Consider the following 26709-nt stretch of genomic DNA (forward strand, 5'->3'; position numbering starts at 1 on the left):
CACTATTCACGTTAAATAGAATCAGACTGCACAACTCGCTTCCTCAGTACAAGAAACAAAGAATGAAGAAATCTGATAGAATCCAACAGTTTGACGCCTTAAAATAAAAAAATGAGGCCGGTGTGAAAACAGCTCCATCATCCTGGTTTTATTCAGAAAGGGTTTGTAGGATTCAAGACATTTTCAATTCTCAGGCATGCTGTCAGACTCATTCACTCACACACTCTCTCACACACACACACACACACACACACAGAGTGGTATAGTAGGCACTCAAACAAACAGTAGACTGTTGTGGAGAACTCAGGTGTGTAGTCTTTGACAGAAATCAAAAGCAGGCACTTTTGAAGCAGACAGCACTGTTGGAGTTTGGTGCTTTTGTTCGACACTCGGTCGGTTCAGAAGAGGAGTCTCCGGTCTCACGCATCGCGGGGCGGGGCGAGGCGGGGGGTGGGTGAGGTGAGGTGGGGGGCGGGGCGGGGCGGGGCGGGAAAACCCGACTGACGGGCGTTCGGGTCGGAGCTCGGCCGGTTCCGCTGCCTTCACACCGGAACAGAAAAGTAGCTTTTTAAATCTGCGCTCTAGGCAACTTCGCACTTTGGCGGCCTCAAGTGGCAGGAAGAGAAAACAGTTTGACGTCTTAAAAGTTTGAAGGACTTCGTTACCCAGAAATCACGCAACCCGACGGTCGGTAAACTTAACGCTGCGTTCACGTTGCATCGGGAGAACAGGACGACGTCTCGCTGCCGCAACCTGGTAGTGTTTTAACTCGGAATGCCCCCATACATAATCATCTATATCAATTAAAATCAAACTGCAGCAGATAGTGCTCGCTTTTCGTGAATAGAGTTAATTGTTATAAGTGTGAATATAACTGATAATTTTGATTTGTATAACCTTGGACTGCCGACGTCGGTGGATTTGCTGCAGTGTCTTCCGCCTGTCGACACACTTCTGCGATTCACGACGTCAAGTGGGAAAGATCGGAAGCTACAAAAAAATCCCACCTGTCCTACTTGTAATCGCCACTAGGAGGCAGACCTGAACAGTTTTTCCCGGTCGGTATTTACGATAAACTTCCGGGTTTCCCTCTTCAGTTTGGATCGGTCTCTTCCTGCGTGGAGAAGATTTCCCCGACGGCAGAGTTTAATTTGGGCAAACGGGGAGAATCTACGGCGAGGATGGGACGCTCTTCTCTTTTGCGATTTCCGCTGATGAGACGAGTGGATTTTTACGTAAAACTCTCCTTGTGCAGCTTTAATTCTTAAACCGATCTGTCCAAACAGGCAGAAACAACAAGGAGAAGATCGTCTCTGCTCTACCAAGAGTTAAAAAAAAATTAAAAATAATAATTCAGATTTTCTGTTCCATTCCGTGTCATTCCAGCCTTAAAAAGGGACAAAATCCTCTGGTTCATGCATATTAAAAATACAGTAGGGAGAAGGTCCGGTCCACAATAGTTCCATTACACCATTAAACAGCTAATTATGCATCATCATGCTGACTGATTCAGCCCGTCTCGAACTGAAGGCTTCATCTCCTCTCATTATGAACAGTGTCGGTTCACATGTCACACAGCTGTGGAACATTAATGCGTCTGATCAGACGAGTTCAGTATCAGGTGCAACTGAAGAGTTTCATTTAAGGACAGAACGCAACTGAAAAGTGCTTTCACAGTCTGGATCCTGGACATTTTTACAAATAATAAAAGTTCCAGGTACAGATTGTTGTCCCCCAAAATGGATTTTAAAATGTTTAGGAAATGAACTCTTCAATTCCACATGTACCTCAGGTCGGCTTCACAGCAGCAGAAGGGAAAGATGGATCCAGGGTTCCTACACGAGTCTGCAAAGTCTAGGAAAATATGGAAATTAATTTGATTTCTAGGTCTTCAATAGTTTTGGAATTGCACAAGAAGTCTGGAAAATATTCTAGTTCTGTTCCAGTATGCATATGATAATATACAGTACGTCACAGTGAACAGACCACATCCAGTCCAGGATTAAGGTTTTTTTTTTTTAAGGAAAATGTGAAACAGAGATGTGCAGGAACCCTGTGGATCCTGTCAGGGCAGAGAGGAGAAACATACTGTAGAGACAGTTAAAGAGAAAATAATCGTTTATCACCTGAATCTCTACTGGTGGAGTTTTGCTGAAATTCATTCATTTTTTCAATTTCACCAGCAGAATAAATCGGTCAGAATAAATTTCCCCGTCAGATTATAAAATCCTGTATCCCTTCTCTCCTGACCTCCTGATCCTCCGCAGCCTTCGTCACGAGTTACAGACAGAAAAATAAATTACCCGCCGTTTCTTAAACATTATCTACAACCTGTGCTCCCTCTAAAACAGTCTAATAATTTACTATTGTTCTACTCCATAAATCATCTTGTTGAATTGCACACAGTGAGGAGAGGTGGCAGCAGTGTCACCAGGAGGCTCCGTGAGACTAAAGTCTTCCCCCCGGCTCGCTGCGTCTCTCTGGGGGGGGTTTTGGTCCATCAGCGACCCTCCGGGCCCCTCCTCTACTCCTCCGTCCCGCGGCGTCGGCCCCGGGGTCGGCGGGCCGTCGCCGGGCCGAACGGTCCTCCGTCCCGCTGCAGGCGGCCGGACGGGACTGGATGTGGCTCCTCCTCCTCCTCCATCACCTCTTCTGCTCCCAGATCTCGGCCATGTTGAGGTCCAGACGCTCCAGGCTCTTCAGCACCTGGACGTTCTCTGTGTAGAACGCCACGTCCACCACCACCAGCCTGCAGGACGGAGGACACACAGCTCAGCAGGGACGCACCATCCCATCCATCAATTTTGACACATCATTCACCATGTCGATGAACCGATCTGATCCGATCCATTTCCCATAAACAAGCTTCGTCCACCACTTTAATCAATAATTTATCAAATGCCTCTGCAAATCACCAACTGTTTTGTTTTCATTAGGATGAAACAGGAAAATGCAGTGAAATATCTACTGACAAAAGTGTTATATGCAAATTTGCGATGTATTTTATGAAATATTTGCTAATTTGAATATGTTAACAAAATTAAGTCATAACAAAAATAAAACAATCATTCTTATAGGATCAAAGGATCGTTCACCTGTTGTGCTTAAGCATTAAGCGCGTTAAGCATTTTCAGTGCCGTTTCTTTGTGTGTGTGTGTGTGTGTGTGTGTGTGTGTGTGTGGTTCAGTTACCCGTGCTGTGGTCCTCCGTCGTTCACCACCCCGAGTCGAGCCAGCTGCCTCTTGAGGTGCAGCTTAAAACTGGCATTGATCCTCAGAAACAACATCTGACACGAAACAGACAGCTCAGGAAACTTCACACATCTTTTACAGACAGCAAGTGACAAGAGCAAGATTTTTTTCTCCTGTCCCATACATCGTCCCACGACCCCCTTGAGGGTCCCGAACCCCAGGTTGAGAACCACTGCTATACACGAAGGTTACTCTTCACACCAACAAATACAAAGACTATGTGAGATGATAAAACCACAGAAAATGTAATAATCAAAATCTTTTTCTACACATATCCAACCTGTGCAGGAGCCCCGTCTCTACACCACTGACCCGAAAAGACATTTGTCAAGTTTCTCTCATGTTGTCAACAACTGAATGAAATAATAGTTTCATTTCACTATGATTATACCCTTGGGTATAATCACCGTGGGACCCATATAAACCCAGCGCCCCCTGCTGTCTCACCTGTGTCTGCCCCTCAGGCAGCAGTTCGGAGATGGCTTCATGCATTTTGGCCATCTGCTTACAGACGTTCCGGAAGCAGGGGGAGGGCATGGGAGCCTTCACTTCATACTGTGGGAACAAGACAGACTTTTAATCCAAAGTGTCTTATATATACAGTATATACTGCCATGACTGCAGACATCTGGCGCCTGGACTGACCCTCCTCACTCAGCCCCCAGCTGCCTGACTGACAGAGAGCTGATCCACTAACCAGGACAGAAACAAAACACCAAAATCTGACTCCAGTCTCTGTAGCTCTATCTCAGCATGATGGACTTTTCTGTCTCTTCTTCTCTGGTGTTCATGCTAGTGCTGAAACGATTAGTTGATTAATCCATTGTCTATCAACAGAAAATTAATCATGTGTCATTTATCAAGTAAAAATACCAAACATTGCTGATTACAGCTTCACAAATGCTAAGATTTGCTGCTTTTCTCAGTTTCACATCATTATAAAATGAATACTTTTGGGTTGTCAGCTGATCAGTAAGCAATTTTAAGAATCAATTGTCATTATTTGTAATATTTTATAGACTAAATGATTCATTGATGAAATTGAAAAAATTTGCAATAGATTCATTGATAATGAAAATAATGGTTAGTTGCAGTCCTAGTTCATACCAGTTCAGAACACATGAGGAAATAGCTGAATATGAGCATCAGTCCAGACTTGTTCTGCTGTTTATCTCCTTTTACCCATAAAACCATATGGAACAACGGTTGAACAACAAACACCATACTCCTAAAACCAGATGTTTTGGGGTCGTTCCCTGAAATTGACCCAATCACATTCTCCCTCCTAACAAACTGCAGCTCTCTTGTTAGAGGACTGAGACTCTCAGTGTCGTTATTTGGTGCCACCAGAGTTCAAAGGTCATCGTTCTCACCTGGACAAACCAGCTGAACTGAAGGAGGAAACACTGTTAAGTAGAGTTTTAGGTAAACAGGGAAAACCTTCAGGAGGTCTGATCTTACCTTTGATAAAACCTTCTCAAACAGACTGTCCATGATGGCCACCAGTTTAGCTGAGATCTCTGCTATGTGATCGTTGTAGTCCTGCAAGACACACAGAGGCTGAGCAACACAAACCACAACATGACAACATGACAGCAGATCAGATGACTTCACACTGAGAGCAACGAGAGAAACCAGCTGCCTGAAGTTCATTCCTCTTCTACAGTCAGAAACATCAGACCAGTCGCCTCGTTTCCTTGTTGCTGCTGATGAAAAACTGTCTGCAGCTGAATTACTGAGCAGCTTCACCCATCAGCAGGTTATCTTTAACCTTTACTTGAGCAGGGAGGATGAGCTGAGCAGCTCTTCAGCGACACACGGCTTCACATTCACAGATCCACAGCTGTGTGTTTACCTTGGTGATGTGGTCGAAGTGGCGCAGGACGCTGTACTGTTTGGGCTGCAGTTTGGTCTCAAAGTGAGCTCTGATGATGGGAATGTAGTGAACCACCAGCTGCAGGCAGCGGGAGGCTAATGCTGCACGCACACACGCACGCACGCACGCACACACACACACACACACACACACACACACACAGTCTGAATCTGAGGCAGGAGTGCACGGCTATCAGTAATAATGTTTGTAGCTAGAGCTGGACAACATGGATAAAAACTGAAGTGCATGGTAAAACTAAGTATGATAAAACTGCAATTTGATCTCTAATCTGTTCCAGATCTCATTTTGTGAGAGATTTTAAATAGTATTTGCTTTTTATCGGTAATTTAGACAGACTACTGTATCATGATAACTCCATATCATCATTTCAGCACTTTCTGCTGGAAGATATAAACTATAATATTGAATTATTTCCCAGCTCTAGTTGTGTCTACTTTCAATGAAGAATGCTAACAATGCTAACAAGACATTCAAGTTCCTGGTAAGAAAGCTAACCAACTAAGCTTCAGCTTCTCAGTTTAATATTTTTAAAGCTGCACAAGGCAAGATTTTTATGTAAAAATCCAGCTGTCTTATCCGCCTAATCAGTGGGGCTGCAGCAGAGAAAAACGTCCCATAAACCCCATCTGAAACCTGTAAATTCGCCCCATTTGCCAAATTTAAATTGTTGGGTGTGAACACTTCTCCACCCACAGGAAGTGTTCATCGAAGCTGAAGAGCAAAATTCAAACTGTCTCTGAAACAGCAGGAAGCTCACTAACGTTAGATCTTTTCCTCTCTCGTCTCTTTGGTTTCCTTTCCAGTGTTTTGAACAGTTATCTCTCGCTGCCATTTGAGGCTGCCAGCGTGTAAAGTTACCGAGTGCAGCTTTAATATAAACCCTTAACATTGTGAATTTGTATTCTGTCCTGCTGGAGTCCAGCCGGTCGTACCGAGGTTTTTGGTGGTGATGGTCTTGAGGCCGACGACCTGCAGAGCTCCGGCTCCCAGGACCAGCTGGCAGCTCCGAGAGTTGAAGTGCTGCAGGACAGAAGACACCAGGCTGTAACACCGGCTATACAAGACTGTAGTGCTAACACTGATTCATAGTGTGGTAGAGTCGTGATCAGAGTATGCACACGACCTCGACTGAGCAAAACGATGACAAGAACATAAACTCTGTTTTGTTGCCCTGAGTGAAATAATTGAGTTATCCTGATTTTTGAAAGCAAGAGAAGATGTAATTTCAACTTCTATAGATGTTATTCTGAGCAACTAAAACTGGTTATGATAAATTCTGGTTCTGCCATCATCTGGGATAAAGTTTCTTAAACTATGGGTCAGGAGCCAAAATGGGTCACTGGCCTGGAGGATGTTTTAGAAAAAATAGGATAATGTTAAAAAGTTGACAAATTAACAAAGGAATTTTGTGAGTATATGTCTGTAAGTGAGAAGATTTCTATGTGTATATAATTCCACTAGGGGGCCATAAAAGCATATTATACTGGACTCTAATCGTATACACATTTGATTAACTTTATTCCTTATTTAATTACTTTACTATAATTTCTTTATTATAAATATTATTTTTCAGTTTGCAAAGACAAAGGGGAAAGAAAGAAAACTGTATGTTATATGTGCCCTGTACAATTTGCCCAAATAAAAAGAAAATACCAAAAATATAATGTCTGCAGTAAAAACTACTACAGAAATAAAGTTTGCTGTCATGATTTCTGCAGAGTGTGTTCGGACCTTGAGCAGGTCGGACAGGCGGGTCAGCATGTCGGTGGTGATGGATGGGATGTCGTTCACACACTGACAGTATTCCAGAAAGATCCGGATCAGCAGCAGGACCGTCCTGAACACAAACACAGAGGAAGAGGAGGCGACAGTCAGAGCCACATCAAGATGGGAGGTTTTAGTTTAGAGACTTGATTCAGGTTTCCTACGCAGGTTCAGTGTCAGAGTGTGCAGCTCGGCCTGGGAAGCCGCCTGGCGTTTCTGTCCAGCCTGGTGAATCCACACGGTGGTTTTTGGACACTCACCCTACAACGGCATATTTCTGTCCGTCCACCAGCAGAAACTCACTGGGCTTCCTGTCCTCTGGACCTGCAGGAAAGACAACAAAACTAGTTCATAAATATTTAACAAAGCCAAAGTCTCTTAAACTGTTTAAAACTAGGAGAGTCAATGGATTTTGGGTGTCTAAGAGAAGGCCAACAAGCCGTCAACTGAAGGGGGTAAATATAAATATAACTGTTATTTCCTTGTGTGATTTTTAAAATCTGACAAAACTGGTCTGTACTGAGAGAGGCTGTATGAAGAGTCATGTAGGGACATTTTGAAAACTGAGATACTTCAGTTCTAAAACTCAACCATCTAGTATTCATAGTTTTTATTTTAAATTTTTTTTTTTTTTTTTTTTTTTTTTTTAAATCACGCTGCTTCTATATTTTATGACTCTGCAAACTTACGCTACTGCTCAAATAAACTTTGAAACTCTGAAAAGCGTTTAAAGTAATCTCTAGAGCTCAGCTGTGACAAACTGCTTTTAAAAAATATATAACAATCCATTTGCAATGTCAAAACAGCTCCAAGCTGCTTAGTCTACTGGATGTATATGGATTTGTCTGATTTCTGATGTCTGGATTTTGTATAAAAACAGATTTGCAGTCATTTTCCTGTTCATCACACTGTTCAGCTAATATCAGCAGGTTTTCAGGACCCAAAGGTTACTAAACATACAAGGCGGTTCACTGGGCTTGCTTAGGGACTTTTGGGGGGGCGGGGGTGTCTTGGTGATGTTGAGGAGGTGTTGGGTTCAGGGGTACCTGGGGTTTTGCGCTCCGGTAGTGTTATTCTGCCATCAGCGATGGAGTTCACCAGATCCTGGAACTCAGCAGGAACCTCAGCCTGCTTCCAGCGCTCGTTATCCAGGAGGAGGCTGCAGGACACAAGACAACAACAACAACAACAACAACAACAACAACACAGTCAGGACGCTGCTGTTTGTCACACAGGACACGCTCACCTCCCTACCCTTAACACTGCATTCATGTGTATGGCAATAACTGCAGGAACGACCTGAGGGTTTAAAGCAAAGACTTGGAAGTGTTCACAAGTTCAAACTGAAGCCGTCAAGAAGCCATGACTGAACTGTTCTGTAGGCTTTGGCTGATCCTCATCAAGTTTTTTTCACACTTAACACACATGAACTTAGTGGTGATACATTTGAGTTCACGTTTTAAAGCAAACCAAACCACAAACAAAAACATCCAGCAACTAGTCGTATCCTGCCATGATATTTTAAGACTTGTGATCACAAAATGACTTATGGAATGAATATGGTTTCATTTTGTTCATGTTATATGAAAAGAATGCATCATTCCCTGCACTTCACTACAGGTATTTCCTTGTTGGTGATGTTAGAATTCAGGAACTCCTCCTGCAATTCATCATGGCTTAATTTAATATTTGTTAACTTACAGAATAGTGAGAGAAAAAAAAAGATAGAGCTAGCTGTTTGAAAATCACTGAACGTCAACAAATGGGGACATTATCTTGTACAAAGTATGAGGATTTATTTGTTTGTCTTTCATATCTACTACAGCCACAGACATAAAGTATGTATATAACTAGATGCAACTAATACAGACAACAACAGTGACATCAAGTGGTGTAACTGTTAATTTAAACAGGGTAAAAGCTTTGTAGTTAGGCCTAATGCAATTCCCCCATCACTAACAGGATGGATTATATATTTTACTGTTCCCTGGCTAAGACTATTTTTGTTTTTCATCAGTTCGGTGTCTAATTTCATGCTTCCAACATAAACTGCACTGTATTTGTTCCTCCAGCAAGTTTCCCCATCTATCAAATCGTTGCACCATTCCAACGGCTGTTTTACACAAGACTTTAAGATAAGATAAGTTTGCACTTCATTGATCCCCTGGGGGAAATTCAGGTGCCACAGCAGCAACTAGCTGAACAGGGCCAAGGAACTACAGGAAAAGTCGTAAAAATAATACAGGAAAGGTAATAAGAAAGGTAATATAAATAAATATAAAACTAAAAATGATAGTGCAAAAGTTCTGTGCAATAAATGGACTCCTGTGCTACATTTTACAGACTCAGACTTTGTGAGAATTTTCTATGTTTGAAGTGAAGTGTAACTGATGCAACAGGCTGCTGAACGACAAACAGAAACACTTCCAGGACTCCAGATTCCTGCTGACCGTCTCTGCCATGATTTCTCTGTTCTCCAAACTGTTCCCCTCCTGGCTGACTCAGCAGCTTGTTACCTGAGCTTGGTCTTGCGCTCCTCGTGGAAGCGGTGGACGAAGCGGTTGGCCTGGCTCTGCAGCGCCCCCCGCAGGGAGACGCTGCGCCTGCAGCACAGCTCCTCCGTGTCTCTGACGAAGCCCTCCACCGCCTGGGACAGACACACGAACTCCGCCGAGCTCAGCCGCTCCAGAGAGCCGTCCTGTTGGGGAAAATAAACCTTCACAACACACTCATTTACAAGACATTTCTAGGTTTTTACAACACACGTTTGTGTTAATTTATAACACAAAGCATGTTAACAACACATACTAAACTTCAGTTGGAAGAACGCACACCCAGCGAGGTGCAGACACAAGGCTTCTGTAAAAACTCCACTATGAAGAATCTCATGTCTATGTTTTAAATTATACAGTGTTTTTGTCTGTGGCCACTGGAATTTCCATGAAATGTGATTCCAAAGTTTATCCTGACAAGCTGCAGCATGCTAGTGTTGTAACAGTTTCTGGTTGCCGTCAGAAGTCAAAGGAGGTCAAAGGTCAGCCTTATCCACCACCCCCTCACCTTGGCTCTGGCCATGAGGACTTTGACGCAGCGGTCGTGGCTGACGTCGGAGGCGGTGTACAGCATCTCCTGGATGTTATTGGCCACCCGGCCCAGCTCCAGCTCTGAGGGCATCATGTCCTCCCCGGACCTGCAGGACAGGAGAGACGCTTCAGTCAGGACACAGACATCGTCAGATGAACCATTTATTGCAACAAATTTGCAGCTGGATTTGGTGTGGCTCTGCTCCCGGGACGCTCAGAGAACAAATCTATGCAAGCATGACACAGATTTGTCTCGGAGCACACAAACCCCCCCTGCGTATGGGACAGAGCCTGAGAGATGCACATCACTTAACATGATGACAATATAATAGACATAGTGAGCCGACAGAGTGAATTCCTGAGTGATGTGGACTGACTGGAACCAGTGTGTCTGTCCTGAAAGCGCAGCATTGACCAGTAACTCCCCCTGGTTCACCAAGGAGCTGCAGTATGAGGCTGAGGAAAAGATTTAGTGACTCACGCCATCGTAGCGCCCCCTGCTGCCTGGAAGCCCTGCTCCCTGCTGGAGGAGGACTCTGTGGTGCCGGAGGCCGAGTCGCTGCCGGCCGGCTCTGCCCGGCCGCCGCCCGGCTGCGGCCTGGACCCCCCCGCTGAGCTCTGGTCCTGGGCCGCGCCTCCTGCCGCCGCCGCCGCCGCCTGCTGCTGCTGCTGGGCCTCGTTCAGAGCGTCGCTGATGAACAGGCCCTCGTGGGTGAGGTAGGCCAGCTCCGCCTCCCCATGCAGCAGCTGGGGGCCCGGGGCCGGGACCGGGGCCGAGGCGTGGCCTGGGGCCCCTGAACCCGCCGCCGCCTGCTGCTCCAGGAGTCGGTTCTTCTGGCTGGAGTCCAGAACTTCCAGAACCACGTTCCTGATCACACTCAGAGTGGCCTGCAAGACAAAGAGCAGGGAAATTAAACCACAGCGATAATCCACCAGACCAGGTGGGAAACTGCCTGGTAAGGTTTGGCAGAGGCTGTTAAAGTGATAATCCACAACGTTTTCATATTAATAAATGTCAGTTTTGCTCCTCCCTATCTCCAATTGCTATGAGACAATAGTGATCCAACATATATCCAGTTCATGAAGCTTTTCCATTTGCTGCTCTAAACACTCGGTGTCTGGTAGCTCTTTCACTCTGATGAAGGCTCCTTTGCACTGAAATGCGTCGGTCAGTATTTCAGTATTCAAACTGCCAATGTGAAACAAAGGCTTAACTTTTGTTCATCACAGCAGAATGCCTCCGACTCCCTCTGACTTTTAAAACATAATAAACGAACGGATCTCACAAACTCCCACATTAACTTAGTCCACTTCACCAGCTGTTTTAGCAGGTAACCAGCCATCATTTGGTCTCATTCTGTTCTAAAAATCTACCCGTCAGTTTGAGCTCACCTTGATCCTCTGCAGGAAGAGAAGGAAATTGTCAAAGACGCTCTTCAGCAGCTCGAACCACTGAGGGAATGTCATCAGACGCATCTGGTCAGCTAGCCTGGGGAGGAACACACACACACACACACACACACACACACACACACACATTTTACATGAGGTTACAACATTCCAGAGGATCAACATGGTTTGGTAGGCCTGCAACTGTAAGCCTCTAACAGCAACTTTGCTAACAGATACAGATCTGACAGTCAAAAACTTGTAGCAAAAGACCAGTTTGCACAGGACTAGTATTATTTGGAATCTCACGCAATTAATGAATTACCTCCTAATCTCTGAGTTTCGTGAAACACATTCATACAGCGCTGAAATTTGCTGAAATCACTGGTTCTCTGGACATAATTGCATAACAATTATAGTCATTGTTTTACAATTTGTCACTTCCTGATTCAGCAAAGCAAAAGTGGAAGTTTGGGCTGAAAATGCTTTCAAAAGCATCTTTCCTCTATAGATTCAATCACTGCCTCCATTTTTCATGACAAGAAGAAGAAGGAAATTGTGCTTCTAGAAATTACCGACAATTCCATTTGCACAGGATCAGAATTATCAGGGGAACTCTGCCTTCACCAAAATACGGCAGGTAATTTGCGCTGGATGTTTTACTTGACAAATTACAGGCATGACAGATTCACACTGGATTAAAGTCACCAATAATCTCAGCAGTTCTGTCACTGGACGTCCACAGGACATATTAGTCCTGTGTGAATACAGCTTGAGGACCGACACACACACACACACACTCTTGAGATAAACACAGCCAGTGAAACACTTCCTTCGTGTTTTCCATGCTTCATATGCAGCGTTCTATGTACACCAGGCAAAACCACTGACGAAGTCTTCCTCGTTCTTCCAGTCTGTTCATGCAGAGCCACTTGGCACGCTGCACTGGCTTCACCTGAAGACTGTTTCATATTCATACACCGACCTGATTGACCTAAGAGCGTCACCTAAATACCTTTTATTTATAGAAAACAAGTGAAACGTGTCGTCCCCCATTAATGATGCAAGCTTCCCTTGGGCCAATCAGTAAGACTCGTCGTCCCTCCAACTTTCCTCAAAATCTGATCAGTGCTGCAGCAGTTACAGCCTTCCAAAGTTTGACATTTTGACCTTTAATTCCAGCGCCCCCATCATGCCAACCAGTGTCATTTTTGTAAACGCCAGAACACAGTGCTAAGAAATATCTGAAATATTGTGTGGGGGAAGAAACAACAACAACAACAACAACAACACAGCACTAAACTGGACCACACACTTCCTGCTGTGTGTGGAGGGATTTTTAGAAATACAACGTACGCCAAAAAGACGGCTGTCTGATTCACTTGTTTACGGTTTTGCTGCTCTAAAAATATGTTTAGTTAGTTAACAGCTCTACTTACTTAGTGACGACTTCGGTGTCAATTTCTTCTATCTGCGACACGTTTTCTACCACGCACTGCAAAGACAGACAAGTCAGATCACAGTTAGTTTTTCACCACATTACAACAAACTCATCACTAGTTTTAGTGTCTGTAATGTGCTTTCTAATTCTGTTTTGAAAAGCGCTGTACAAATAAAGAGTATTATCATTATTATCATCATGCTGCAGGTATCTCTGTGTCAGTGCCCGCTCTGGTCAGTCCTCAGCGCCCGGCACTGGGTCAGACCCTCCCACCTGTGTGACGATGCACTTGGCCGCCATGATCATCTCATCGTTGTAAATGTCCAGAAAGTCCAGCTTCCTCTGCCTCAGCAGGCCGAACACCAGAGACTCCAGACGCTCCTGGACCCCACACACACACACACACACACACACACACACACACACACACACACACACACACACACACACACACACACACACACACACACACACACACACACACACACACACACACACACAAATACTGAATATTCGACAGCAGATTTGTGCATGGCGGTAAACTTTTCCACAGGTCAGTTATTCTAAAACTGAGTTTTTCAATTTCATATCAATTAAGATTACAATTCTGCCCACATGCTGAGATCAAAAAAGTTCATCGCATGCAACAGCTTCATAATTAAAATAACCCCAAAGTAGTCTACTGACATATGAAAAATCACATGCTAGATGATAAAAAAAAAAATTATCACATCACATTGAAATGCAAGGTAATAATCTTGCATTTCAATGCAATATGATGATAAAATTCTAATTTTCAAATAATATCCCTTAAAGCTGCATTCACTAAGACTGGAATCAACCAGTCTTAGTTTTAATGTTTCAGATCTCAATTCATGAGAGATCTTAATTATTTGCTTTTAATCATTCATTTAGACAACAGAATAGTTTATCACAATAACTCAGTATCATTATTTCATCACAACATGATTCAACTGAAAGACGATAAACAAATATATTGAATTATTGCCCAGACCTACCCCACATGTAATTCTTAGTTAAGCATCAATCATAACTAAATTGTAGTTGCTTTTTTTTTAACCTCCTTGGAGCACCAGACAGGTTAAAGGAATAGTTCGGTATTTTGAACCCTGGGCCCAAATAACATGTTTTCCATCATGATCCCTATTGGTAGAAACCAGAACTTGGCTAGCCGCCTGCTCCGCCCGTCCGGTAACACCGGTCCCCCCTCCCACTCTGCTGCAATGGAAGCCTAGGGGCATACGGGACAGTCTTTGAAAACTATGATAAACGTTGTTTCGCAAAACACGACGCTCACAGTATAATCATACCTGTGTCAGTATGTTATCGTGAAGAAACTGTAAAAAACAGAGCTTTCTGTCAATAGTTGTGTTCTATTTGGATGGGAACTACTTTTTCTCAAAGACACACCACCTTCTAAACCGGTGTAAGCTCCACAAGAGCCAGAAGAATCCAAAAATAACTGTAGTTAGTGACAGATAGTGACAAACCTGTCTATCTGGTCCTGAGGTGGTTAGCCCCACCCATCTGGTACTCCACACAGGTTTAAAACAAACACGCAGAATTATTTCCAGATACTATTTGATGCAGCTCTGGAGGAGATCAGTGATCCACAACATGAAAACTGATTTCTGCTCCATTTTCCACTAGCAAACAGCAATGGATTTCATTTGATTGGTATGTGTATTAACAGTCCAGTGTTGTGTGTGTGGCCCACCTTCTCTGAGACGGCATTAGGTTTGTGTACCTGTGATGGGCACAGCAGCAGTTCAACACATTTTAGACTTTAAACATCAGTGTTGTGCAGAATCTCTTCCCTAAAGAGCAAGTTAGCCTTGGAATAAAAATCTGACTGTGTATATTTTCATCTCATTTTTCTTTCTCACACACAAATTCTACTTTTTTTCCCCAAGTCCTGAGAAATAGGTTTCTGCTATTGTGGGCTTTTGAAGGCCGATACCGATATTTTTAGACTGTGTCGATATTCAATATCTTTAAATTTGACCTTTTTCAGACAAAAAATTACAAGTATTCAGTGTTTCCTCCAGAGTTTTCTTCTCATCAGGGTGAAAAGCCTCTGAAGCAGCATTCAGAGCATCATGGGACACTAAAACTCTCCACTGAAACCAGACTGATGAAATTCTTTTAGTGTCAGCAGCTCTTTAAGGCAGAGAGACACCACACCTGTTCACTGGTAGAGAAACTCTGGGAGACATTACTGCCTTGAAATGGAGAATTCATTTACAAAAAACATTACTGAACATTTAAATGATTAAATGAAATGATCAAAGAAACTAAAATGTCATGTCAGGTTTTTATGCATCTGACTGACTGATATCTGATATTTAAGAAAAGGCTGATATCAGCAAACTGATGTATTGATCTAATCCCACTGGGAAAACAGCTGAGTCAACATGAATCCAAACTGATATCACAGTATCCAACAAAACAATCTGATCTTCCTGTCATCCAGAGTTGAGTTTACCTTCTCCAGGACCTGCGGCTCGTCCCTCAGGCTGCGGTTCAGGTCGCTGCGGGCGTACATGCTGAAGTCCTCCACCATCATCTTATCGATCAGCTTCTCCAGCTCACACAGCTGGGAGCCCAGGTGTCTGAGGAGAGGACACACACACACACACACACACACACACACACACACACACACACACACACACACACACACACACACAAACACACACACACAAGCTGGAGTGGTGTTTCGCCTGTAATGTCTGTGCAGGCTAACCCTAACATTAACCCCAAGTCCAGTGGATTTTGTTTTTATTTTTTGGACACTGTAATGTTTTGTAGCAGTGCAGCTGCAGGCAGTTTCAGAGCCCGGATTTTGCTCCCAGACTTATTCACAGTTCAACTACCTGATATGGCTTTAAAATAATAATTTCACAATAGCATTTTTATATAAATAAATGCATAAATTCCATTTTGCTGATTTCTATTGCCGTTTTTTATTTGCTGTTCACCCAGTGTCTGGTAGCTCTTTCCTGGGTAAAATGCACAGGATGTGATGCGTTTTACATTTCCAGTTTGTTTGGAAAACACAGAAGAACTGGGTAGTTAGCATGAGCAGTGACAGCCACCATGGCTGAACAGACAAAGAAAAGAGAAACTCAAACTGCATCAACAGAAAACCTAAGCTCCGGCCACACTGTTTGATTGACGCACACACACTCTTATACATTCTCCCACTTCCTCAAACATATTCTCTCATTCAGGCCACATGTTCTCACACAGTCACATACTCTCTCTTTTGCATAAACGCACACAGTCTCCACTCCAAAAGACACACACACACACACACACACACACACACACACACACACAGACACAGACACACAGACACACAGACACACACACCCGCCCCTCACCTGAAGCTGTGGATGCCCTGCAGCTCCTGCTGCAGCACCTCCTTGGTGGTGGCGATCAGCTCCAGCGCTCCGACGAACTCGGAGGTGGAGAGCAGCAGCTGCACGGTGGGCTGCGTCTGGTGCACCGCCGCCATCAGCTTCAGCTTGTTGTGCAGCTTGACGCAGTTGTTGCGGGTCAGAGCGGTGCACAGGGCGCTCAGCGGCCCCTGGCACATGACCCGGTCCATGGCGGCGGTGCGGCCCCGCAGCACGGCCACGGCCCGCTGCGTCTCCCGCAGCCGGTCCTGCAGCTCGTGCTGCGAGGACATGGCGTGGAAGAAAGCCTCGGAGCGCAGGGAGATCTGCCGCGCGATGCTCACCTCCACCACGTCCAGGTAGTGACTCAACTGGTGAGAGAGAGGGAGAGAGAGGGAGAGATAATCTGTGACATCTTCATATAAGCAAGTGCCTGTTTTGTTACTGCAGGGAGGAAATGTTGGTGATTTTGAGCAGCAGCTGGTAAGTTTGTTCAGTCCAACAGCCGCTGTGAGGGTGAACAAAGTTTGTCAAACTGGGGAAAAATTCCCGGTTAGCAGACTCTTTAGGAAGCTTCACTACAGTGACACTTATACACTGCCCTCTGTTTACGTCCAGTGCCTTTTTGTTTTTCCCCATGACCCAGAGACAGAAAGATCTGTCAGTGACAACACCTGCATTGTGTTATACTCTATACCGAGACACCAAATCAGTGATCACAGAGAGTCGGCGGAGACAGAAAGTTGCTTCTTAACATTGCTGGCAGCGGTGAGAACCGATCTACACCCTGCAGAAGTACGTCAGCCATGTTAGTGGAAAGGTTCTGTTGTGTATGCAGGAGCTCACCTTCTCCTGCAGCAGCCTGGAGGAGGCCATGTCCCTGCTGCTCTTCCCCCCCGCGCTGTTGAAGTGCGACCAGGGCAGGACGGCGTTGAAGGTGGCCGGGTCGTCCAGAGCAAACTCAGGCTTCATGAAGATCTGGAAGACATGTTAACAGACATGAGAGATGGCTGAGAGAGGAACATCATGAGATCCGAGGCCATGAGGGACGATGTGAGGAGACCAAAAATAATCCTATTAAGCTGTTTCATAACCGTGGAATAACGCAGTTTTCATGGTCAGAATTAGAGCTGGGCAATATATTTGAAATCGTGACAATCATGAGTTTTCCTTTTGATAGATATATATCACAATATGGCTTACGTATGCAAAATCACATGCTAAATAATCAAATTGATGTTCAGCACATTGAACTGTATGGTGTGATGTCAAGCCAAAGTCTGAAATCTTCAAAAAATATTCCTGAAGAAAAGACTTTTTAAATAAAATGTGCTAGTTATCATGAATTTAGACAGTTTATCACAATATCATCAAAATATGATTCCACTGAAAGACGATACACGATAATGTTGAATTATCACCCAGCACTAGTTGTCTCTAGTTGATATCAATATATTATACTGACAAACTGCTGCCAGAGAAGTTTCAATTTCAATATTTTTGACAAGCAGCACAAAATATTACAAGGCAGGGTTCCCAGCATGGTGCCGATTTAAAAATCCATGATTTCTTCAACTAAAAATGTGATTCCTTCTAGGTTTGTTCATGTTTTTCAGCTAAGAAAAGCTGTAAAGGGGACAACAGTCTGGTTTCCACTGAAAACCATCAAACAATCTGATTCAATGAATGTGTGAAAGCAAGTTGGAAAACACATTCTGGTCTATTCCTGTACAGCGACCCATTTTTATGAAAATACCAAAATACCAAACATATTCCCCGACTTCCCCAGAGGGTGAAAGGTGCAGTCAGGGACTGCATGCTTCAAATTTGGGTCAAAATATCTTCATTTAGTTTAAAATAAAGTTTTGTTGTTGGTCTGAAATGAATTGCAGTGATTTGACCAGGAAGTTGACACATAATTTGCTGGATCTTATGACAACCATTCACTTAACATTAGCAGTGGCTGAATTTTGCTGGTATTTGCTGATATTATTCCCAGATTCACAGAGAGCATTTTAAACATCACATTAAAATGACAGGAATTATCCTTTAAGGAGAAGTGAATCACGTCATGGCAGCTTCAGTTTCAACATCTCTTTGACACTCTGACAGAAACAGAGCGGCGTTACCTTCGGGACTTGTTCCAACTCGGCTCTGGATTTGTCTAGGAGGAAGAAAAAGACTCTGGGTCAGCGGGTTAGTGGATGAACCTGCTCAAGTCAAGACAACAAGGAGGAAATGTGACTCAAGCTGGCCTCGGTGAAGACTAGAACAGATTCAACACAGTCCTGACTCAGTTAAAGAGCACATCTAACTCTGGGTGAACGTTTCAAGGTAAATCTAACACTGTTTAAGAGCTTTGTAATGCCAGTCAGAATTAAATACAAGACCGATTTAGACACTGAAATGAATGTGAAAATGAAAATAAATCAGTGTGGATCTGCGTGACTGGGCTGTTTCCTCACTAGAAGAACAGCACATCAAGAAACCACAAAAGACCTCTACAGCTGAACAGAAGACTTAAAGGCTGTTATTTAACAGTATTCAAGACATTTGAAGAGGTTTTTAGTAACATTTTGACATTTTGAAAGGTCGTCTTCATCTAGGTGTTGAATGTGGTACTGGAAAAATGTGATGAAGATGGCTTCTCCAAGGAAACATGAGCAGTCTGATCAAAAAAAGATTTATTTTGTATCTCAGGAGTGAACACTGTCGATTTACCGTTTAGTTTATGAGCACAAATGACAAAAACACTGGGAAAAAAGAGAGAAGAAAACAAAAACAAACTGCAGACGAGACACAAAAAACCCCACAAAGGGCAAATTAAATCTAACCCAAAAAGAAAAGAAAAAGATGAAGATGATAAACAATGACACATCAAAACTCAACAAGAAGGACAACGGTGCAAAAACAACAAAATGGATAAAAACACAAGCAACGGAAATTAAACAGATGAAGTGAGAGTGTGGTTATCAGTGTGTGTGTGTGTGTGTGTGTGTGTGTGTGTGTGTTTCAAGCCGTTAGCAGGTGACGTGTTTTTTCACTGGTCTTTCTCTGGACTACCAGACCAGAGCCACACAGCAGGAGATTAATAATTCATACCGGCGTGGTTGGTGGTGATACTGGAGACGGCGTCCACATCGTCTTTGTTGGGACAGATCGTCTTGCAGCGTTCGTGGATTCTTTCCCTCTAAAAATAGAACGACACACACAGAGGATTTAGGGATGCTGGTTAAAAAAAGATGAATGAAAACGACCCCTACCAAATACTTTCAAATTACTGCAATTCTGGGTAACGCTTTGTTTTCCGGGTCGGCAATTTCCAAATAATTTCCTAGAAAGAAACTGTAAATTTCTTAGGAAGTTTCCTGGAAAGAACCATGAAATTATGTTCTAATTATAGTGAAAATAGAGAAAGAGTTGAATGGTAGTTAAGCTCCTCCAATTTCTTCTGTTGTTTCCAAGACAACCATGAAATCACGTAGTAGTTATATAGAAAATTAGGAATGAAATAAAATTAAGAATTCAACAAATAACTATATTAATAATTATATGAATAATGACTTCTGATAATTGACCTCTGTCTATTATTTTTCCTATGAATAGTTTATAGTTTTGCAGTTCTTTGCAGGAAATTCTTTTAGAAATGTTCAGGATCTGATCGGCTGACATTTTCTATAGAACCGCTGCATCACTTCATGCTTCTTTCCAGGAAACTTCCTAAGAAATTAACAGTTCCTTTCTAGGAAATTATTAGGAAATTGTGGACCTGGAAAATAAAACATTGTATGTGTATATTTACTGTTGCTATGTGCCACTCAAATAATGCTCAACCCCTGATCTAATAAGCGCTAACACACTTATTATTAGAAAGGAAATGAACACAACGTTTTTTTTTTGCCATTTCTAGGTAAACGGTGCTGAAACTGTGACATTTCCAAAGCTGTGGTTTGACAGATGGACAGATTACGGGAAACAACAGAGAAAATCAAGCAGGTGTCAAACTGTAAAAACAGCTGGTTACATTTCAACTTGAAACCACAACCAGTCCGGCTGTCTGCAGCTGTCACAAGACTTTTATTTTCCTTTCAAAGCTACATAGAAGTGAATTTAAGACCAATTTAAAAAGCAAAACAAAGAAACAAAGCTGTTAAAATCAGCCTGTTTCTGAACATAGCTGATGGAAGTTATGAGCACAATAAATGAGCAGAATAAGAAAAAGGACAGCAAGAACATGAAGTCCAACTGTGTTTATTAAAGCAGATTGGATGCAGACTGAACCACTAACCCTGTTCTGGATTCATCTAAACTGTCATTACAAGGTGAAAAAAATAAGGCCTCAAATAACTGCATTTAAGACATTTTAATACTTTGTAATGCCTTCAATTACGATATTTTAAGACTTTTTCAAAGACCCATAGGATCATCAGAATGAATGAGGAAATTGTGACGTGCAGTATGTCTGCACTCTTCACAAATAAGTCTGTGTAATTGACGGCTCCAGATGCACAAGCTGGATGAATAACTTGCAAATAATTAAAAGAGGAACCTTCACACTGCTGGAAAAAGGAGAATATCCACACAGAGGCATCTGATGCAAAACAAAATAGCAGAACTGAATACAAGTGCTGAGGTGACAGAACGTGCTGCAACAAAAAAGTCTGAGAACAAAGTTTGGTTTTTACACCGTGATTTGTTGTTCTGGACGTCCTGTTACTGAATGGTAAAACACAGTGTTTGCAGCAGTGTTCCCCCTTATTAATAATGCATGAGTGTAGAACCAGAGGAGTGTGACAGTCGAAGAGGAAAAATGTTCCTCACTCAATAAAATACTGCTGAGGTTCATTTCATTTCCAGAATTTGCTATTTATTAATGTATAAAATACAAAAAAATAGCCCAAACATTTCAGCTTGGACAGAAAATTGATAATCACGAATATTGCGATAATATAGAATATTGCGATATTCGATATTATCGTGATATTTGGGGTGCGGCACCATGTGTTGCTTAGATCGCAATTGTGCAAACTTAAATATATTTAATGTCATTTAGAGGGAAAAAAAAGAAAAAAAAAAAGACCGACAGACCAACCAACCAAACTTGATCGTGATTCCGATTCCGCTGCAACACGCACAACAGCGGAAAGTAAAAACAGCATTTCTAAAAAGAGCGTTGCTTGGAAAAACTGATGAGGTGCATTTTGCTTATTAAATAATAAATAGGGGAAATTGTTTATTTGATAATGCTTGTCACAGTTCACTGCCGAATAACTCTACTACAAACTTGATATTGGGCAGGTCTGCAGCACAGCAGATTTACAAACAGGCGTTATTTGGATAAACTGACCACATATTGGGAATCTACATGGTTACTTTCTCGCCTGAAAAAATATTAAAACTTAATAAAGTGACATATTAACAGTCGTAGAGGCTATCGCTGCCGGCAATGATGACGATTCTCTCTGACCAATCAGTAGTCTGCAGTGTTTTCACGTCACCTTTTGGTATCGCCTCAGCTCGCTTGGAACTTCGATGGAGGTGCTACCAAAAAAAGTACCAGGTACCACGTAATATGGTACCTGGTACTTGCCCAATGGAAAACCGAATAAGGCGAGTAGAGTCGAGTCGAGTTGAGCCGGTACCATGCGGTGGAAAAGCGGCATTAGAGGCCCAAAGCGCTGCACTCTACACACTCCTTAACCAGCTGAAAGCCCTTGGCAGCAGCCTTGACGCCAACAACAGAGTCCTGAGGCCGGTGTGAGGCCAGCCTCCGTCTCTCAGAGGTCCTGAATAATTCAGACTCGTTACCTGAGCCGTCTCCTGCAGGTACGGCCCGAAGTTTTCCCTGGTGATGCTGGGGAGGTAGAAGGAGGGCATGACCTCCGTCTCCGCAAAGTCCAGCCCCCATGTTTTGGTGAAGAAGTCGGACTCCCGTTTGGCAAGCCGCGGGTCGTTCAGCGCAGCGGGGAGGTTGACCTTGGAGCTGTACACCGTCCACCTGTCGTGTTCCGCCACCACCGACGGGCCCTCGCACAGGCCCCGCCCCTCACCTGCAAGGCCACATGGGAGATGGAGTCAGTGTCATATTTGAAAGAGTCTGATTTTGCATTCACACCAGATGGGAAAGACAGCAGATATGAGATTTACGAGTGAAAATACTACTTGGACACCCGGGGGACAGGCCCCAGTTAGATAAAATGCAGTCATGTGAATCAGAACTGAACATTTGGGGGTTTTTTGTTGCCTTATTTCATACTTTCCCAGACTTTTTTGCAATTCCAAAACCATTCAAAACCTGGAAATGATCAAATTCACTTTGCATCAGTTTCCAGGAGTGCAGCGTACCGGTGGGCTCCTTGGGGCAGACGTCAGGCAGGGAGCGGACCAGCCGGCAGCGCGGGGACGATGGGTCCCGGTCCTTGTGGTAGATCCCGTCTCTGCCTCCACCGCTGGGACGAGGCACTGGGGAGGAGCCGTGACTGGAGGCCATGGCATTGGGACTCGCCTCCCAGGAGGCTAGCTGGACACACACACACACACACACACACACACAGCTGGTATTAGACACAGGGTTGGAAAGTAAAGCTGCACTAGGCAAGATTTTAATATAAAAATACACCTGTCCTATCAGTCTAAATCACAAAGTGTGGCTGTAACAGAGAGGAGCGTCCCGTCCCCACTAACTGAGACGCCATAGATTTTTTATATTTGCCCAAATTAAATTCTGGTGTTGGGTATGTAGCCTTTACTTCTCTGCAGGAAATGACACATCGAGTGAAATCCAAACTGTCTCCTAAACATCAGTGAGCAGCGCTCTGTCCGATCACCTGTCAATCAAACAGTGTGGGCAGAGCTTGGATTTTCTGTTGATGCAGTTTGAGTTTCTCTTTTCTCTGTCTGTTCAGCCATGGTGGCTATCGCTGCTCATGCTAACTACCCAGTTCTTCTTCTTCTGTTGATTCCAAACAAACCGGAAACGTAAAACGCATCACTTCCTGTGCGGCAGAGGATTTTTCCCAGGAAAGAGCTACCAGACACCAGCTGTTTAGAACAGACAGTGGAGAAGATTTATGAACTGGATATAGGTTGGATCACTGTTGAGTTGGGTCAGTCTGAGATAGAGAGTCACAAAACGAACATTTATTTATATGAAAATGTGACGGTTTACTACTTTAAAGCAGTTCAGAGCAGGTTTTTCTTCAGCCTGGTGCTGCTGGTGATAAGAGCCGGACGTTCTGCTCTCTGTCAGGTAGCGGGGCGTTGGTATCGACACAGCAGCGGCTTTCTGACTGATTACTCCTCTTCTCGCTCCGTTGACTGCAGGATTTGTCTTTGTGCAGCTTCAGAGCCTGAACAGCTCAGTCTAATGGATCAGCAGGGCGGCAGCTTCCTAAACAAGGTATTCTGGTGCTGTGCAGAATCACTGGCCTGCAATTCCAGCTGCATGTCAGAAAAAACATGACTTTATTTGAACGGAGCGTGCCTAAGCATTGTTTGTCTGTCTGTCAGCAGGATTTCTCAAAAAGTTATCAATGGATTTGCAAGAAACTTTGTGGAAAGCTTGGTCATGAGGCAAAGAAGAACTGATTAACTTGTCACACCAACTGGCCAAAAGGGGGCGTGGCAGTGGGCGTGGTTTCTCACTAAAAGGCATAAAACATAAGACCGGATTCACGTAACACCATCAGATTTTGCGGCCAATCAGCAGACAGAAGAAGAGGCAAACCCTCCATTATTGGACCAATCAAACAACATGGAGGCACTGGAGAGCTCATTTCCTGTTTAGACAGAACTGCCTGCTAATTTTAACAAAACTTGGTCTAGTGGTAGAAGAGCAGCTCTAATGGAAACTGAACAGATATAGAGCTGATTGGTCATGTGGTGTTGAGAGATAATCAGATAAAATCATTATAAGTGTGTAGAATGTGAACAGGCAGATCTCATGTCACATTCAGGTCCAGTCAGGAAAATGTGAAACAAGCTGGTAATGTGGCATGGAAGAAATCATTAACTTTTGGTGAAAATATGACATGTGGAACTGGCAAATCTTGACAGTTGCATAGTGTTGACAGAGGGATGCGTTCTACTGAGGGACATCTAGTTTTGAAAAGCGCTCGTATAGAAAAAGCTGCCTGCATGAGTATCCATGTCAATATCACAACACTCAGCGGGGGAAAACCAATAAAACAAACAACAAACAGCTCTTTTCTTTTTGTCGATGCGGCCCGACTCAGCAGCACAGCATGCGGAGCAGACAGAGAGAAAGAGAGAGAGAGACAGGCGGCAGTAAGCCAGTTATAATCGGGGTAGTAGTAGCAGAGTTGTGTAAGCAGCTGAGCGGCGGTGAGGAGAAGACCCTCTGCTGTAATCCCATCAGGGCGACGAGAGGATTACACCAAACTCCTCTCCGTGTGTCTGCAGCCTCGCTCCAACTCACCCCAACACATCCTGATGTCTTTCTGTCTGTCTTCATATGGGACAGATCATCAGATCAATCTGCACGACTAAATCTGACAGTTTAGTGTGTGCTTGTTTACCAGAAAACACACGTACCTCACAGAACAAGACTTCTTTTCCAGCAAGAAAATGTGGTAATAACTGGCCAATCGGTTTCAAAAGTTGAGTTTGTATTGAAATAAGTGCTGCTTGGAGGATTAGAAGCATGTAGAAATGCAGAACAGCACGTATCAGGGTGACAATTTACCATTTTGTCTTCCTCGCTTTAACATCGTTATTTGTCCATTGTTTGCATTTTGTACAAACAGACATTTTTCTCAAAGATGCCTGGTATACACTGATCTGGCATCAGTTCGTTAAACATCCCTGCTGCTGAGCAAGGTGTTGGACAGAGAAGCTGAGCCTAATCAGAGCTACCGAGGCTGCGTTCACACCCAGCAGGTTCTGAGCGGTTTATTCAAACTCTGCAGCGTTTCCTCCTTTGGTTCAGTTGGTTTGTCCAGGTGAGGAGGACAGTGACATTTGAACCGAGTAATGGCACCAATATGCCTGAAAAAGTAAGTCTCAGTCCTCTAACAAGGGAACTGTGATGCGGTTCGTTAGGCGTGAGAATGTGATTGTGCCAGTTACAGGGAACGACCCTAAAACATAAGGGATTATGGGTAGAAGGACATGAATGTTGACATCTGATACCCAGCAGTTCCTCGTGCTTGGAAAGCCTAGCAGAACAAAATGAAGTCTGGACTGATGCTCATATTCAGCTACTTCTTCACGTGTTCGAAACTGTATGAACACCACAGAAGAAGAGACTGATTTGTTTTGCCCAAACCAATCAAGTCCCTCCTGACTTCAACAAGTTGCTCATGTGACATCATCACTTCACCTCTGCTGCCTCAGGAAGTCAGCAGTGCATCATCAGCTCCAGGATGATTATTATCAGCTTTAACAAGATACACGGACAGCTTACTGAGGCAACAGTGTTTGACAAAACTGCCTGCAACAGTGATAGGATTTGACAACAGAGTGGAAAGCAGCCGGTTATAAGGAATAAAGTCATCGCAGCCCTTACAGTACAATGTTTATGACAAAGAAACTCTGTAGATTAAAAGTAGGAAAGAGTTTGCAGGCCCAAGACTATATATACACACAGACAGAAAACTGGCAACACAACTGTCAGCAGTAAGTGAAAGCTCTCCGTGTTATTGCCTGCAGTTGGTAAAATGGATTTTCTGCGTTACCTTAGAAATACTGTCCATGTGAAGCTTCAAAACGTAACGTTAACTAGAAATGTCAATTCATTGCATCGCTTTCCATCATGACAGCGGGAGTTGTACAGAAGCTAGCAGGCTAGCTCTCGTGCATTGCGAACAGCTGTTAACGCTCCATCCAAGTTTAACTCAGCTGACAGCGACGTGAGCTTTCGTTAGTAACGCAAGACACAAAACCAATTTCACTTTCGATTGGAAAGCTACTGGCATTCAGACAGCGCTGAATATCCGCGGCCTGTGCTAATGCTAACGCTAATGTTGTCAGACAGTCCTGCGGGGTTACACGTAGACTGACTGTAGGAGCAGGCTAATGCTAGTTAGCGGGCTAGCTAGCCATTTAACTGCCGGACCGGCGAGCTGAGCCCGGAACACGGAGGACCTGCAGCAGCGGTGCTGCCGGGTTTAGCCGCATCCATACCTGTCGTCTGAAGCACAGCAGCTGCTAATTCTCCTTTTCACCATCACAGAAACACAGGAGGAACTAGCAGAAAAACATCAGGGCAGCCACCGGTAACACCGACCATCATGCATTGCAGGAGGGAGAGTGTCTCTTCTTGTGCTTCTTTTAGTCGGTAAAGCTCGCTGCTGCCACCTGCTGCCCGCAGCTGGCACTGTGTCTGTGAACCTGTTAACATTACTCATATCAGTTTGATACAGAGGTGTGACCAAGTCAACTCGGCTCAAGTCTCAAGTCTTGAGGCACAAGTCTCAAGTCAAGTCTTTAGAAACCTTTTCAA

General features: G+C 43.8%; 1 protein-coding gene across 2 annotated transcripts in view; it reads right to left on the minus strand.

Moving 5' to 3' along the window:
* Positions 1 to 26500, minus strand: part of vps54 (VPS54 subunit of GARP complex) — a 112848-nt gene extending 86348 nt beyond the window's left edge. Inside the window, exons 1-23 of one of the 2 annotated variants that reach the window (XR_013507506.1) lie at positions 26391 to 26500; positions 22593 to 22767; positions 22056 to 22297; positions 19353 to 19437; positions 18377 to 18411; positions 17094 to 17225; positions 16233 to 16618; positions 15332 to 15458; positions 13099 to 13206; positions 12824 to 12879; positions 11388 to 11484; positions 10477 to 10883; positions 9973 to 10102; positions 9429 to 9610; positions 7959 to 8071; positions 7173 to 7236; positions 6880 to 6985; positions 6081 to 6168; positions 5107 to 5228; positions 4713 to 4793; positions 3699 to 3806; positions 3192 to 3286; positions 1175 to 2749 (exon numbers count right to left, since the gene is read on the minus strand). Coding sequence is in view for 1 of the 2 variants with exons in the window: in XM_078290487.1 (XP_078146613.1) it covers positions 2644 to 2749; positions 3192 to 3286; positions 3699 to 3806; positions 4713 to 4793; positions 5107 to 5228; positions 6081 to 6168; positions 6880 to 6985; positions 7173 to 7236; positions 7959 to 8071; positions 9429 to 9610; positions 9973 to 10102; positions 10477 to 10883; positions 11388 to 11484; positions 12824 to 12879; positions 13099 to 13206; positions 15332 to 15458; positions 16233 to 16618; positions 17094 to 17225; positions 18377 to 18411; positions 19353 to 19437; positions 22056 to 22297; positions 22593 to 22737 (3015 nt within the window). In the remaining variant the exon portion in view is untranslated. Of the gene's footprint in view, positions 1 to 121; positions 2750 to 3191; positions 3287 to 3698; positions 3807 to 4712; positions 4794 to 5106; positions 5229 to 6080; positions 6169 to 6879; positions 6986 to 7172; positions 7237 to 7958; positions 8072 to 9428; positions 9611 to 9972; positions 10103 to 10476; positions 10884 to 11387; positions 11485 to 12823; positions 12880 to 13098; positions 13207 to 15331; positions 15459 to 16232; positions 16619 to 17093; positions 17226 to 18376; positions 18412 to 19352; positions 19438 to 22055; positions 22298 to 22592; positions 22768 to 26390 lie in introns of those variants that run through there. The other variant, XM_078290487.1, reaches the window with a different exon arrangement.
* Positions 26501 to 26709: the final 209 nt, after the last annotated feature.

Source organism: Centroberyx gerrardi, chromosome 3, assembly GCF_048128805.1.
Source record: "Centroberyx gerrardi isolate f3 chromosome 3, fCenGer3.hap1.cur.20231027, whole genome shotgun sequence".
NCBI classification, from domain to species: Eukaryota; Metazoa; Chordata; class Actinopteri; order Beryciformes; family Berycidae; genus Centroberyx; species Centroberyx gerrardi.